Below are 13,648 nucleotides of genomic sequence, written 5' to 3' on the forward strand. Positions count from 1 at the left end.
AAATTTTTGAATAAGTGTTTAGTGTGTTTCCAACCTTTTCTGCATATTTAAACATTATAGGTATTTAGAACATGCCTATGTTTGGCAAAATGCTATTTGTAGGCAGTTCATGAGGTCATTAAAACCTTTTAAAATACCAAAATAAAATACACCATCATATGTGGTTGTTACATATCATACCTGTGCCCAAGAACATAACAGCATACTGTCCGTCCTCAGCTGCCACACGGTCCACTACAATCCGAGTGAGCCGGAACTCTGTATTGATACGAGTGAAAATTGGTCGGCCCGTCATTGGGTGCACGGAGCGGTACATGAGCGGGTGCAATCGTATAAAACTGATGACTTCATCTGGAAAGTCTTTAGTTGTTTTTATATGAGGATCATATGTCCGACTGGGGCACTACGAAAGAAAATAAGATTTATAGTTAAACATTTAGAATATATAACAGCATGAATTTCTGTAAGTTATTATAAATATGCACTCATATGAAGTGATGAAACTGCCTTTGGTATTATCATGAATGTTGTGTTTGTGTAACAGTGTTTTGAAATATGTAAGGTAAAAGGTTTATATTGTGTTATGTCTCCCTCTAGCGGTAATGTATAAAACTCCTGTGACAAAAGTGTCAATGACTGAAAGGGGTTTTAAAAAAAAGAATAAAGAATAAAATAAATTGAATGAGTGCTACTAACAGTTCCCGGTCGTGGGTAGGGTATTCTGCCTTCATATTCCACCCAGCGATGGTCTGGTCCCTCTTTATGAGCATACGGTCCATTAAACACCGCACGGATGTCTTCCATGTTATAGACACACACCGCCGATCCTTTAAAGATAGAACTGACCCCAAAAAACAAGTTACAAAAACTAAAGAAGATGAATGCCAGGGTAAAAAAGAATTACACATTTTAAATGGGCAACTTTATATAAATCACCATACTTTTAATTGCCTTGTTAATCTATAAAATATATTTGAACTAATTTTATAGCACATCAACGAGTTTAAAAATGGATTTCAAGCTACAGTACCCAGACCAAAAGAAATGAAATATTAATACGCTCACTGTACAGTAGGAGCTGGTTCTCACCTGGTGGTGGTGAACACTCCGTACACCATTGGATTTCTCTCATCTCTGCTAGGGAGGAGAAAGATGTCCTCTGTAATACACACACAAATACACGATGAACATCGTTTTAAATGCCAAGAAGTATGATAAAACTGAAATATGTGTTTGTGAGAGGGAGTAGGAACAGAAAACACATCACTCACGGAGCTCATCAAAGTGTGTGTCCACTCCATCTGGTCCAGGAATGGAGCACACAAGTCTTGCTTTGAGGAATGTTGTCCACTTGTTAGTAAGACTTCTCAAACCCCCAACATCATTCTGCAAGCAAACACATGCATATAGGGTTTTTAAATGTTGTTGTTATGAAAGCACATGTTTATAATTTAAATCTTTAGTTTAGTTACAGTTTAGGCTTTACAATAAAAATGTAAAACCAGCATTTGCTTCTGATTAGAGCAGCTTATTTATTTAAGCATGCGACTACAGAACACCACAAACCCCTCAGGTACACACAGACACACACAAGAGGCACACAAACACACACACAAAAGAGACAGACAAAGAAAGAGAGTTCAAGAGATCGAGAAGAGCGAGTGAGGCGAGTTTATAATGGGAATATAACGACCCTCTCCATGAACACTCAAAGAGCAGGTTTACATCTTTAGATGCACAATAGAGCACTGAGAGGTCTTAGAACGAGAAGACATGCTGAGACCACTTAAATGAATCTCCTCATTATAGCCAGAAGGGTTTAATCAAAGGACTCCAATGATTTCACCTACACCCACTTAAAGCAACAAACATATTCCTCCTCTGCCATTATCCCTGTTGAATAACACACACACTTGAGAAAAAGGGGGGCAAACACCTAAAAGAGGTTTAGGAGTGGCGTTTTCCAAATTCTTTAATCTTCAAAGATGCCCTCTCTAGTGTTAGGCCAGTTATCCAGTGAGGAATCTGGCCTCGGATAGCTTTACAGCTCACTTCTAAAGCTATAAAAACCCGCCCGCTTCGAAACAAGAATTTTGCAATAGAGCTTGGAATTTTTATAGCATACAGCCCGGGAGGATGAGTCTACAGCATTAAGGAAACTGCTTTAAATCATTGACTTTTTATACTTGCAGGTTGACAGCTGACTTGCACGGACAATTGCTTAAAATCACTACACAGTTCTCTATAATATTCGATTTTTTTTTTGGTCAATTGAAGCATTGTGCATTAAAACAGTTTTCAACATATATACAGACAAAAAAGTTTTGGAGAATTCTCATCAAAGCTGCATTTATTTGACTAAAATAACCTAAAAACATATAATAAAATATTATTACAATTTAATTTTCTATTTTAATTACATTTAAATATGTATATATACAGTATATTTAAATGTATCTTGTTGCTCATTGTTTGTGTGTGTGTGTGTGTATATATATATATATATTAGGGGTGTAACGATACACAAAACTGACGGTTCGGTACGTCCCACGGTTTTGACGTCTCGGTTCGGTTCGGTTCGGTTCGGTTCATTTAGGTGGGGTGGGGGTTTAGAAAGCTAAAATTTCTTTTTTTTTTTTTTTTTTAAACAGTGCTTTAACAAATTGTGTCCTTGTCTTTAAATTAATTAAATTACAAGTAAACGTCTCGCAAGGATAAAAAAAAATGATCTGCTAATGCTGTAAACTATACCCTTACTTTCACATTACTGTACATTAAAGCTTAACAACAGAGCCTAGACTTTTAGCCTAAATTCAGTTGCTATTTATTTATAGATATAATAATAATCAAGACTCAAGTAACAAATTGTATGAAAACATGTAAACTGTACATAAGGCAGTTTTTACATTAACATATGTTTTTACTCTAATTTATTATTGAAATATAATAATTTACACAGTTGCTTTTAATGTATAATTTAATGTATATTTTAAAAATACATTAAATAATCAAGATGTCATTAACAGGTTAAGTAAACTATAATATATAGGCTAATACAGTGCATTTATTTAGTGAAAGGGTTCATTTCCTTAGCAAACCAACAAGATGTGGACACTGAATGACTTGCCTGAGGTAAATAAAGCTATATGAAAAACTAAGTGTTTTATTGACGTATTTCCGCTGTTGAAACACTGACTTAGCGATTACACGAGTTATGATGCCTTTCAGTAAGTATCAGGGCCGGCCCGAGGCATAAGCGAACTAAGCGGCTGCTTGGGGCCCCCTCGCCACCAGGGGGCCCCTAAGCGAGTTTTTTTTTTTTTTTTTTTTTTTTTTTTACATATTAATTAAATTAAACAAGTGACATAAATTAATTAATGGATTAATAATTCAAGACAAGAAAATTCTGATTTCATGATCAATATACCTGCCTACAACTGCTGCTGTGTCTGCCAGTGTTTGAGTCATATGCGCATAACCTCGCGTGCATAGAAAATTCGTGCGCAAAGTCACGGTAATGTTAAGCCATTTCACACAAATTTGATTTGATCAATGATTTATCCTTTAAATTTAATGATATTCAGAACAGAACAAGAATAAAAAAATAACTATAAACAAGCCAAAACGAAATAATTTAAAGCGAAAGTGAAAGCGGATCTCTCTCATTAGAATCAAAATGCTTCAACATTCGCGATAGATTTGGATGGTAAACTATTCTTTATTATAGGCTTCTTTGTACTTCACCCACGTTCCAATATCGAGGGAAAAAATCATCCTCTTCACAAGCGCAAAAATGTGCTTGAAATCCAATATCGAGGGAAAAAATCATTCTCTTCACATGCGCAAAAATGTGCTTGGAAACATCACAGTGGAGCGGTGCAGCGCTGAATGGTACGAATTGTAGGCTACTACTGACTATTTAAAAAGAGCAGTGTAATTTTTATATGTTAGTTTGACTATTTTATTATTATATTTTATTACGGCTATAACGAACAGGCTGCGATGTCAAGATTGCGGTGCTGGAATATGTGTGTGTGTGTGTGTGTGTGTGTGTGTGTGTGTGTGTGTGTGTGTGTGTGTGTGTGTGTGTGAGGCGCAGGCGCGATCGAACAGTGGAAACATAAACACATACTCCGTCATGTTCATATAAGACATCATTCAAACTGCAAAGGGTTGCAAAACGGTGGAGGATATTTTGCAAATAAAATTTTTTTAAATATGTTTTTTGACAGTTTGTTTTCAGAAGTTTCAAAGAGTTAGTAAAAGAGTAAAGAAAAAGTTAAAACATTTTTATTTAAGTATCTATTTTTTATTAAGTAGGCTATTTATTTTGTATTAATACATAACCTCATTGTATTAATTTATAATGTAACATTATAGAGTGACATTGTGTCAATAATCGTCAAGCACAGGTGACTCTGCGTGGTGGGAGGGGGCCCCCAAATCAAATTCTGCTTAGGGCCCCCAAAAGGCTCGGGCCGGCACTGGTAAGTATACTGTATCTTTCAACATACCTTCAGGTGTCCATTCATGTTTATTCTGTAAATGAGGAAGAGATGCTCGCGTTTACTCGCGCTCCGTGCTGCCGCTTTAAATGAGGAGCCTGTCACGCAAGATCAAAGAGCGCTAAAACGACATTTCATGTTTGAATTTCGTGATCAAATAGACAGAATCTGAAAGATTACACCTTGCTTATTATCGAAAGTAACAAAACACTGAGCTTATTGCGATTAAATGTGGTTAATGGGGGTTAGGCAACAACGCTGTATTCGTTGTGTACACAAGACATGAGGTCCAATGGGGGCGGGGCGGGGCGGGGGCGGGCGTGTTCGGTATGCCATGAGAGTATGGCGATTCGTATCGTTGGTGGTGTATCGCGGTTTTTCGGTTCGGTTCGAATATCGTTACACCCCTAATATATATATATATATATATATATATATATATATATATATATATACAGTATACACACACAGGGTATATATTTATTAAATGTCTGGGTATATATATAAAGAACCCAGACCAAAAGCAATATTTCATTATTTTTGGTCTAGGTAGCCTACTCTAGCATGACATCCATTCTGAAACTTGAACTTTCAGCAGATTAAAAAATAAAAAAATAAAAAAACGTACTTTTCCCAAGCTTTTGAACAGTAGTGTCCATGTATCAGTTCTGGTTTCTATGCCTATTGTATCACTCTCTGTGGTCTCTATCTTCTCTCATATAATTAAATAATTTTAACTCAAAATAAATTTTCCATTTAGTTTGGTAAGCAGCTGTAAACAGTATAATGTACAGTCAGATGGCTATTCTATTTTCAGTCTATTTTACAGTAATATTTTTTGATAATGATCAACTGACTGTACATTATTCTCTTCATAAATTAAAAAAAAAAAAGCTGTTTTTACCATGTCTTTGTTTAAAACACGTTTATCTAACATTGTCCTTGCATGGGTACATGAGAGTAATTAAGCTCAAAACAATTAAATTAAATTAAACTTTGTTCAGGATTTGTCACCCAGAATCACAAACTGCAAAATTACTTCCATATTCTGTATTATTTGATGACGATCTAGTGGAAGACACCCTTGTTAAGGGATTCAATTGCTCACTTTCTTTGGAAATGACCTTAGAAATGGAGTTCACTTCCCACAGTGCCCTTTCAAGGGAGTAAAAATGACGAATTTGTGGTCAGTGTGATGTTTGAGCTTTGTGATGAATCTAACTTTGACTTCTTTGTGGATGTATTAGAGTAATGCCCCCAGCCTTCGTAGTGAACTGGTGTTAAGGAATGGGTGGAACACAATGGAGTCACTTAGCACACTTATTTCCCTACACAAGAGACTTCCACTGTCATCATGAACAACGACTTAGGCAGCAATTACATGACCAGACCTCTGCTATGATTTACCCCGCCTGACAACAGTGGTTTGGTCCGCTTTCAGCAGATCACATCAAGGGGAACGTACCAGGAAGCCTCCCCTCTGAGGGGAAGCACATTTAATCTTATGTGCTGTGGAAGGATCAGAGAGATGAGGTGAGTTTGTCTCTGATCAGGCAGCGTGAGGACAGAACTCACCCGGCAGATCCGGGCGACGCGAGACAGCACGCTCTTGTCTGCAGTGCTCCCATCACGGGATGCCTCACGGAAAAAGAAGTAAATCTTGTCATCGTCAGGGTTGTAGGTGTCCGCGATGGGATGGGCGGAAATAAACTTGCCCTCTGTGGACAAGAGAGAGAAAAGCTGGTCAGCTTTAATTGATATATGTGATACTAATCCAACAATCCCTTAATAAGACTTCAAAGAAAGTGTGGAAGCCTATTAAAACAGCAAAGACCCTGTTTGTCATCCACTGTTTGTGTGTGATTGAGAGAATAAAGACAAAACTGTATCCTACTGCTTAGTGTAAATGCTAGGCATTTCCTTTTGGACTCACAGCAGACCGTTAATGAGTGTTTAGGGTTGGAAAATAGACTGTGTGGGTTTAAACTCCATTAAATTGCATCAGCCACTAGAAGAGCTCTAACATTCAGAAGGAAAATCAAAGGTGGAAGAAAGACAGTCATTAACTCGATGACTAGACAAAGACTGTATTATATTGGACTCTCTGCAAATGACTAAGACCCAGAGAGGAGAGAAGTGGAAAGTGCCAGCAGCTGGTAATCTAGAGAATGTCTAAAGGATTGGAGCATTATGACTCTCCAAGCAGTCCAAGCAGTAAGATATACTGGGCTTGTGTGTTTGGCCAAAATTATGTTGTTTTTTTATAAACACCAATCAAAGGTTTAGGGGGAAAAAAGGCTTTTTTCTTTTCTTTTTTTTTTACAGAAATTAATGCTTTTATTCAGCAAGGACCCATTAAATTGATCAAAAGTGACAGTAAAGAAATGTATAATATTAAAAAGATTTCTTTTTCAAATAAACTCTGTTCTTGTGAGCTTTCTTTTAATCAAAAAATCCTGACAAAAGTATCCACAAAATTATTAGAGAGCAACTGTTTTCATTGATAATAATACAAAAAAATTACTTGAGCAGCAAATCAGCATATTAGATTGATTTCTGAAGGATCATGTGACACTGAAGACTGCATTAATGAATGCTGAACATCCAGCTTCCCAATCACAGGAATAAATTACATATCCACATATATCCAAGTAGAAAACCGTTATTTTAAACTGTTATAATATTTCACAATATTAAAGTTTTACTGTATTTTTGATTAAATAAATACAGCGTTGGTGAGACTTCTTCTGAAAGCCCACTTTTACAGATCAACGTCTATTCAGTATTCTGCATCATAAAAAAGTACACCTAAAAATTCTGTAAGATGTGCCTGTATGTTATTCACTGAGTGTAAACTGGACTGGTGGGGAAAGCTGACCGTTGATCCAGTAGTCCTCAGAGATGTCTGTGCGAATGTACTGCTGGTCTGGGGGCGGGCCAAGAGAGCGGCTAAACGTGCTGTCCTTGCCCAGGAAATCAGACGCTGTGCCAGCGTATAGATACTGATCTGAAAACAAAGAAAGGGAGCATCTCAGCGTAAACATTGAGCTGCGGTCAGTCAGGCTGCAGGCACTGTTTCAACAGCTGATCAGCCATCACCATCATGTTCTCTTTTCCTCACACACGTGATATGCAAGCCCTGTGAAGTTCTAAAGTTACCATCTATCCATGACAACCAAGAAGGCTTTATGGATTTTGTTTTTAGAATAACTCAGTGATTTCTATCATCATCATTATCATTTGGTGTTTGGGCCTCCACCCTACTTCTTTTTATGCATGTGGTTTGGAGCACAGAATGTGCTCTGTGTTCTCCCATAGTTGTTCCCGGTTGATTATGCCTGTCAGAAATAAACAAACACACTCAACCACACTGTTGAAAGACTTCACCCAAAAGTGAAAATTCTCATTTGCATTACTTACTTTAGATTTGATTGCTACAGTAGAGATACATTTTTTTATTCTTGAATGTTCTATTTCTGGATGACTTATGATTTTTTGGGCCTTTTTGGAGCATGTCACAATTTGGTTTTGTAGTCATAATTTTCACTTTTGAGTAAACTATTCATTTAAAACTTTCCTAATTCAGGCCTTCTCAGGAAGGAAGGTTCTGTAATGACTAATGGCTGTAATTAATCAAACTTTGCTCAGCTGTAAAAATTCAGGCTTCAATACAACCCACAAAAATTGGAACACAAGAAAGAAATTGACATTTTGGAAAGTTTACGGCTGGTACTCTTGACAAGGTGTGACATTTCTCCACAGTACTCCACTGGAAACATAAGGGTCGGTTTAACTTGAAGAAAAAAAATGTCTGACAGACAGAACAGACATACCAGATTTTTCTTGGGTGAAAGCCGATTACGTGTAAAGAGTAAAATGCTCTTTACATCAGGTTTGTGTTTAACCCTCTGAGGTCGACAAACGCGCCGGCGCGTTTTGCTGGATTTTCTCCACATTGTAGCACTTTAAACTTAAATTTCTCCGTCATTTATGGTCATACAGAAAAAATAAATATAAAAAAAGAATCTGTGGTATTTCTACTTTTGTATGTGTCCACTTCCAATCAAATCAAAACATTGTGCTTTTGTAAAATAAGGAAAAAAAACAGTGTGTGCGTTCTGCCTCTCCGTCGCGGTGAACTTTTTTTTCTTGAGCACGTCTATAAACTGAAACAAAACTCAGCGAATACTTGTTACACATTTATGAGCCATACACCTTTATAAACATTTAAGTGTGTACTTTTAAATGATCGGATTCAAAACGAAAACAAATATTCTCTGTTTAAGTAATTTGTATAAAACCAACAAGATTTCCAGCTTCTCAAACGCTTCCTAATTATTTTTAATTCGGCCACGCCCACTCGCGCAAAAGATATTCACATGCAAATCTCCACATGGAACGCGATCGCCCTCATTACCTCAACAACAAAACACTTCACTTCACTTTTCGTCGAGTTTGAAAGACGTGCCTGAGCTTACATTGGATTTACATCAGAAGAAGAAGAACGATATTTGAAGACAAGAAAGATAAGGTAAGAAATTCTTACATATTAGTTTGCTATTGTTGCATAAATTTCACATTGCAGTTGAACTGTTGCTAGATATATGGTGAATATTATAATATTTAGACCCGTGTTTACTGTTACTGTGTTTGTGGATATCTGCTCAAACGTAGATAGGCTATGTATATGGTAGGCCTAACCATAATGTTTTATATTTGATCGCAATCGCGTTTTAATGTATCATATTTTTGATCGCGATCGCGTTTTAATGTATCATATTTTTGATCGCGATCGCGTTTGAATGTATCATATTTTGGAAAAGCAAAACGCTCCAAACGGCTTCATGTTTTTACTATTATCTCATTTCATATCATCATAACGAATGGAAACATTTGAAGTAACATGATAATCAATATATTTTTCTCTAGCTTAGTTGTTACTGAAATCTTTTTGAAAATATATATAGGCTGCTATATTGTTATTATTTTATGCAGCACTGCGCATAGCCTATACCTACAAGGCACAACAAACCTGGTGTTCATTATATATTGTTGGAAACATTTGTGTGAGTGTGTGTGTGTATTCTGTGAATTTTAAAAAGCAATTTTAACAAGAAAAATCTAAAATGTATTCCCAAAATCGTGCAGGCCTTTCTCTTGATATCAGTATGTTCACTTTTTTTTTTCAGGGCCCAGATGCCACTGAGTCCTGCTGACTTCAACATTCACAGTACATGTCTCTGTACATGAACATGGTAAAGTGAAAGTCAAACACCTTAGAAAATGAAAGGTATGTACAATGTTTTTAGGAATGGCACAAAGGTCTCTTTCTTCAATAAGTGCTTTTTTGTTGTGTATCTTTAGATTATGTTGTGTTGTAAATAAATCCAAACAATTTTAAAAGCCATTCTTTTTTAAATCTCCTCATTCTTTGTGCAAGGTTGGTCAGAATGATGGGCCCTGATAAGCTCCTAATAGGGCCATTAGGGAGGTTCTTTGTCTTTCTCAGGTGTGGAAAGCTTTCATATTAATGAGGTGATCCGCCCCTTCGCATATTGCTTTCTAACACAAAACACGTCGTAAAATTTTTAAATCAATATATTGTCTTCTCTGAATGAGCAGTCAGGGTGATTCTCACATCGTTTTGGAGCAAATATTCTAGGCTACGTGATACAATTTTCAAAAGTCTTGTGAAGAAATAATCAGTATGGGTTTCATGACCTTATTTCAGTGAGAATTTATTTTTGTATTTTCACAAACCACGCATAAATGTCATTATCTCAAAACTACAAACTTTTACATACATGCTGCTGATATATTATTGTAGCAGAGTTTGTGCTGAATACAGTGTAATTAGACTTTAGCCATGAAAATGTCACAAGTAACAGAAATAACCACAAATGTCAGAGCATGTCAGAACACCTCCAGGGCCCAGAAAACAGCTCAGACCCCAGAGGGTTAAGAGAAGGAAGATCTGATTCAGTCTCACCTGTGAGTACTGAAGCAAAAGGCTGGTGTGGATCAAAAGGACATTTCATTCGGCCAGATTCCACAGTGTTGCTGTGGAGGTGCAGCCAGCTGTCCTGTGATCATAGTACACAAAACACTCATTATCATTAGTAACCATACAGGAGAAATTACTTAAAACTTTAAAACTCTTTCAGAATACTTGTCAATCAAATAGAAAATCTGAACAAACTCAATATACTCTGTGTTGAAGCAGTCAGTAATTTAATTTCTTGCCTCTTTGTGACCTTTGACCTCTAAGAAAGCACAGGTGGGGTGGAAGGCTCCAGTGCCACAGGCATAGACATGGGTTCGGTTATAGCTGTGCAAAACTCTTATGAAATTAGCACATTCGGTCTGAGGTAGAAAGAGAAATAAAGAAATTATGAGCATGTGCAGTGTCCTCAAAAAGTATTTGGATATTTAAATCACACATCAAAATGTATTAATGTCATTGCAATAAATAGCAACATATCTACTTAAGTGTTCTTTATTAAAAGCATAATTTTTCAAGTAAAACTTTTCACAAAATGTTTGGTTTCAAATGATAAAACAAACCATATTAATCAATATTAATGTCTAAAATGATCTATGCCACCTGTTTCTGATACAAATAACAATAACATTCATACAATGTAAGTGTAAATATCTAAGTGCAAGTAAACAAATATATATAATATATATATATATATATATATATATATATATATATATATATATATATATATACATTTTTTGGTTAATATAAAGTTCAAATATATATAAATCTTTCGTAAAACATTGTGAAAGTTTAAATGTCACATTGGATCAGTTTAATGTATCCTTGCTTAATAAAAGTATTATTTTCTTCCTTTAAAGAATCATTCAAAAACTTTAGTGGAAGCCTGATGCAAAACAGTTTACCGCTCTCTTTTACAAGACAGGTTTGAGTTAGAGAAGACAGTCTGTGTACTGAAATGTTCATTTAGCAGACATATATTCTGACTGATACTTACAAGAGGGTTTTTGCCAGCAAGTATACACATATCCACCCTGTCTCTTGGAGCTGGCCAACTGAGCTGCAAGTGAGAAACACACACATGTTGGGTCCAGGACTTTCCACTGACATAATGATTTTTAACATAATTGTCAATTGACATAATGATACTGTACAAATTGTATATTCTACCCCCTAAACCTAAACCCCTAAACACAAACCTCACAGAAAACTTTCTGCATTTTTACAAAATTATTATGATTTATAAGATATTTTTTTTCAGGGGGACAAAAAAAAGTCCCCACAAGCTCTAAAACGTCTGGTAATATCCTTGTGGGGACCCCATTACGTAGGGTTTACCAGGACCACACACACTCACACAGTACATTCAAAAGTAACAGCAAATACCTTACAACTTAAATAGTCAGAGTACGTGTTTACAATTGTCTCTCATGGCATTATTACAGAAAAGTATATCAACCATGAAGTGTAAACCATACAAAAATTCTGTTTCAGAATGAGATCATGTCGTGACTCAAGGTAAGATTTTAAACAGAGTGTAATCCATTGTGTATTTAACAGACGAAAAGCTGCACACATGAAATACTGTACAAACATGGGTCCTGGGTTAAGCTTACGAGAGGGAGGATCACGTTCAGATAAAGAGTGATGAAGGGGCTGCTGGCCTTGTCTCTACACACATGTATTATAAAAGCTTAAACGCTTAGCATACACAGGGCTGACCTTTGACCTTGACCTCCAAGAGCCGTCTCTACATGTAATTTGCAATCCATGATTACACATGCTCGTGAGACGACTTTACATGACGGCGCTTTGAAGATTGTCGTGCCTACCACAAACTGACAAAGGGGATCAATACGTACCCTCCACCATACAACTGAAGAAAAAAACCTACACGCATGAACATACACGCATGAGTCATAAACGCACACACATGCATGTCTAATGTAAACATGCATGTTTATATATGAAAGTAAAGCATTAGGTGCCTATATGGCCAAAGAAGTTATATTTTTTCTATATATTGCCCAAAACATACATTTCAAATATTTGCTACATATATAATGTACAAAGCACTACTTAAGATATATTTAAAATATATTATTTTAAATTTTCAAGTGGCAAAATATATAGGCCTAACAAAAAGTACATTCCCAATCTTTAAAAAAACTAAAAATTGGGTAATGCAAAATGTATTTTATAAAATATATGCTGGACAATTTAAATATATTTAGATTGAAATACATGGCCAAAAAAATATATGAGGAAATATAAGTAGGGGTGCACCGATCCGATATTAGGATCGGATATCGGCCGCGATACTGATACTTTATGTATATTTTAGCCAACAATAAAACGAAGTATGTTATAAAACACCACTCTGCCTCTTTTCATTTAAAAAAATAAATAAATCTTAAACATTTTAATGGCCACATAAATGTGGTTCAGGCAAACGCGTACATTAATTATCTATACTGCATATTTATAACAACACGAAATATAAAACAACCCTGCTTCTTTTTGTTTTCATTTTTAAAAATATGAAACATAATGATCATTAAAACTGACATTTAAATTTGCCATTGCTGATTAAGTGAGCATTCAGGTCATGTTTGTGATGGTGGTGTGACACGTTTGACCAATACACAGTTTTTTTGTTTCCACCGCTACATTTTTTTTTTACATTTATTTAAAGAAGTTTGATTATATTCTATTTTCGATTTGAATGCACAATTGTTTTTTAAATAAATAAGAATACAACACATTACATACATCTGTTATTTTGTCTTAGTTATGTTTAGTTAGTAAAGTCTGGTGCCTTTAGTCTCTTCAAGGAAGGTATAAGGTGGAAGGTATACAGTTTATTATTAATTCAACTATAGTATCGGATCGGTATCGGGTATCGACAGATACACAAAGCCCAGGCATCGGTATCGGTATCGGGACTGAAAAAGTCGGATCGGTGCACCCCTAAATATAAGTAACTAAAACTTGAAAATGTTTTTACGTAAATATATTTCAAAATCTCTATTAGCAATACATTGTTGGTATACTTTGAAATACACTAAAAATATATATAAGAAAATCTATTTTTTGCTGTATGGGTGTCTTTACATGTATGTGAGAAAAAAAGAAAAAA

The 13,648-nt window shown here is 35.6% G+C and overlaps 1 protein-coding gene across 2 annotated transcripts in view; it reads right to left on the reverse strand.

The window, feature by feature from the left end:
- The window catches only part of sema3d (sema domain, immunoglobulin domain (Ig), short basic domain, secreted, (semaphorin) 3D), a 47,331-nt gene that overhangs the window by 13,109 nt on the left and 20,574 nt on the right, over window positions 1-13,648 (reverse strand). For both annotated transcript variants that reach the window (XR_014030642.1, XM_081372572.1), the window contains exons 4-12: window positions 11,507-11,569; window positions 10,749-10,868; window positions 10,495-10,588; window positions 7,384-7,512; window positions 6,081-6,223; window positions 1,272-1,386; window positions 1,090-1,159; window positions 697-841; window positions 181-403 (exon numbers count right to left, since the gene is read on the reverse strand). Coding sequence is in view for 1 of the 2 variants with exons in the window: in XM_081372572.1 (XP_081228698.1) it covers window positions 181-403; window positions 697-841; window positions 1,090-1,159; window positions 1,272-1,386; window positions 6,081-6,223; window positions 7,384-7,512; window positions 10,495-10,588; window positions 10,749-10,868; window positions 11,507-11,569 (1,102 nt within the window). In the remaining variant the exon portion in view is untranslated. The remainder of the gene's footprint in view (window positions 1-180; window positions 404-696; window positions 842-1,089; window positions 1,160-1,271; window positions 1,387-6,080; window positions 6,224-7,383; window positions 7,513-10,494; window positions 10,589-10,748; window positions 10,869-11,506; window positions 11,570-13,648) is intronic.

Source organism: Scardinius erythrophthalmus (genome assembly GCF_964197995.2).
Source record: "Scardinius erythrophthalmus genome assembly, chromosome: 8".
Taxonomy (NCBI): Eukaryota; Metazoa; Chordata; class Actinopteri; order Cypriniformes; family Leuciscidae; genus Scardinius; species Scardinius erythrophthalmus.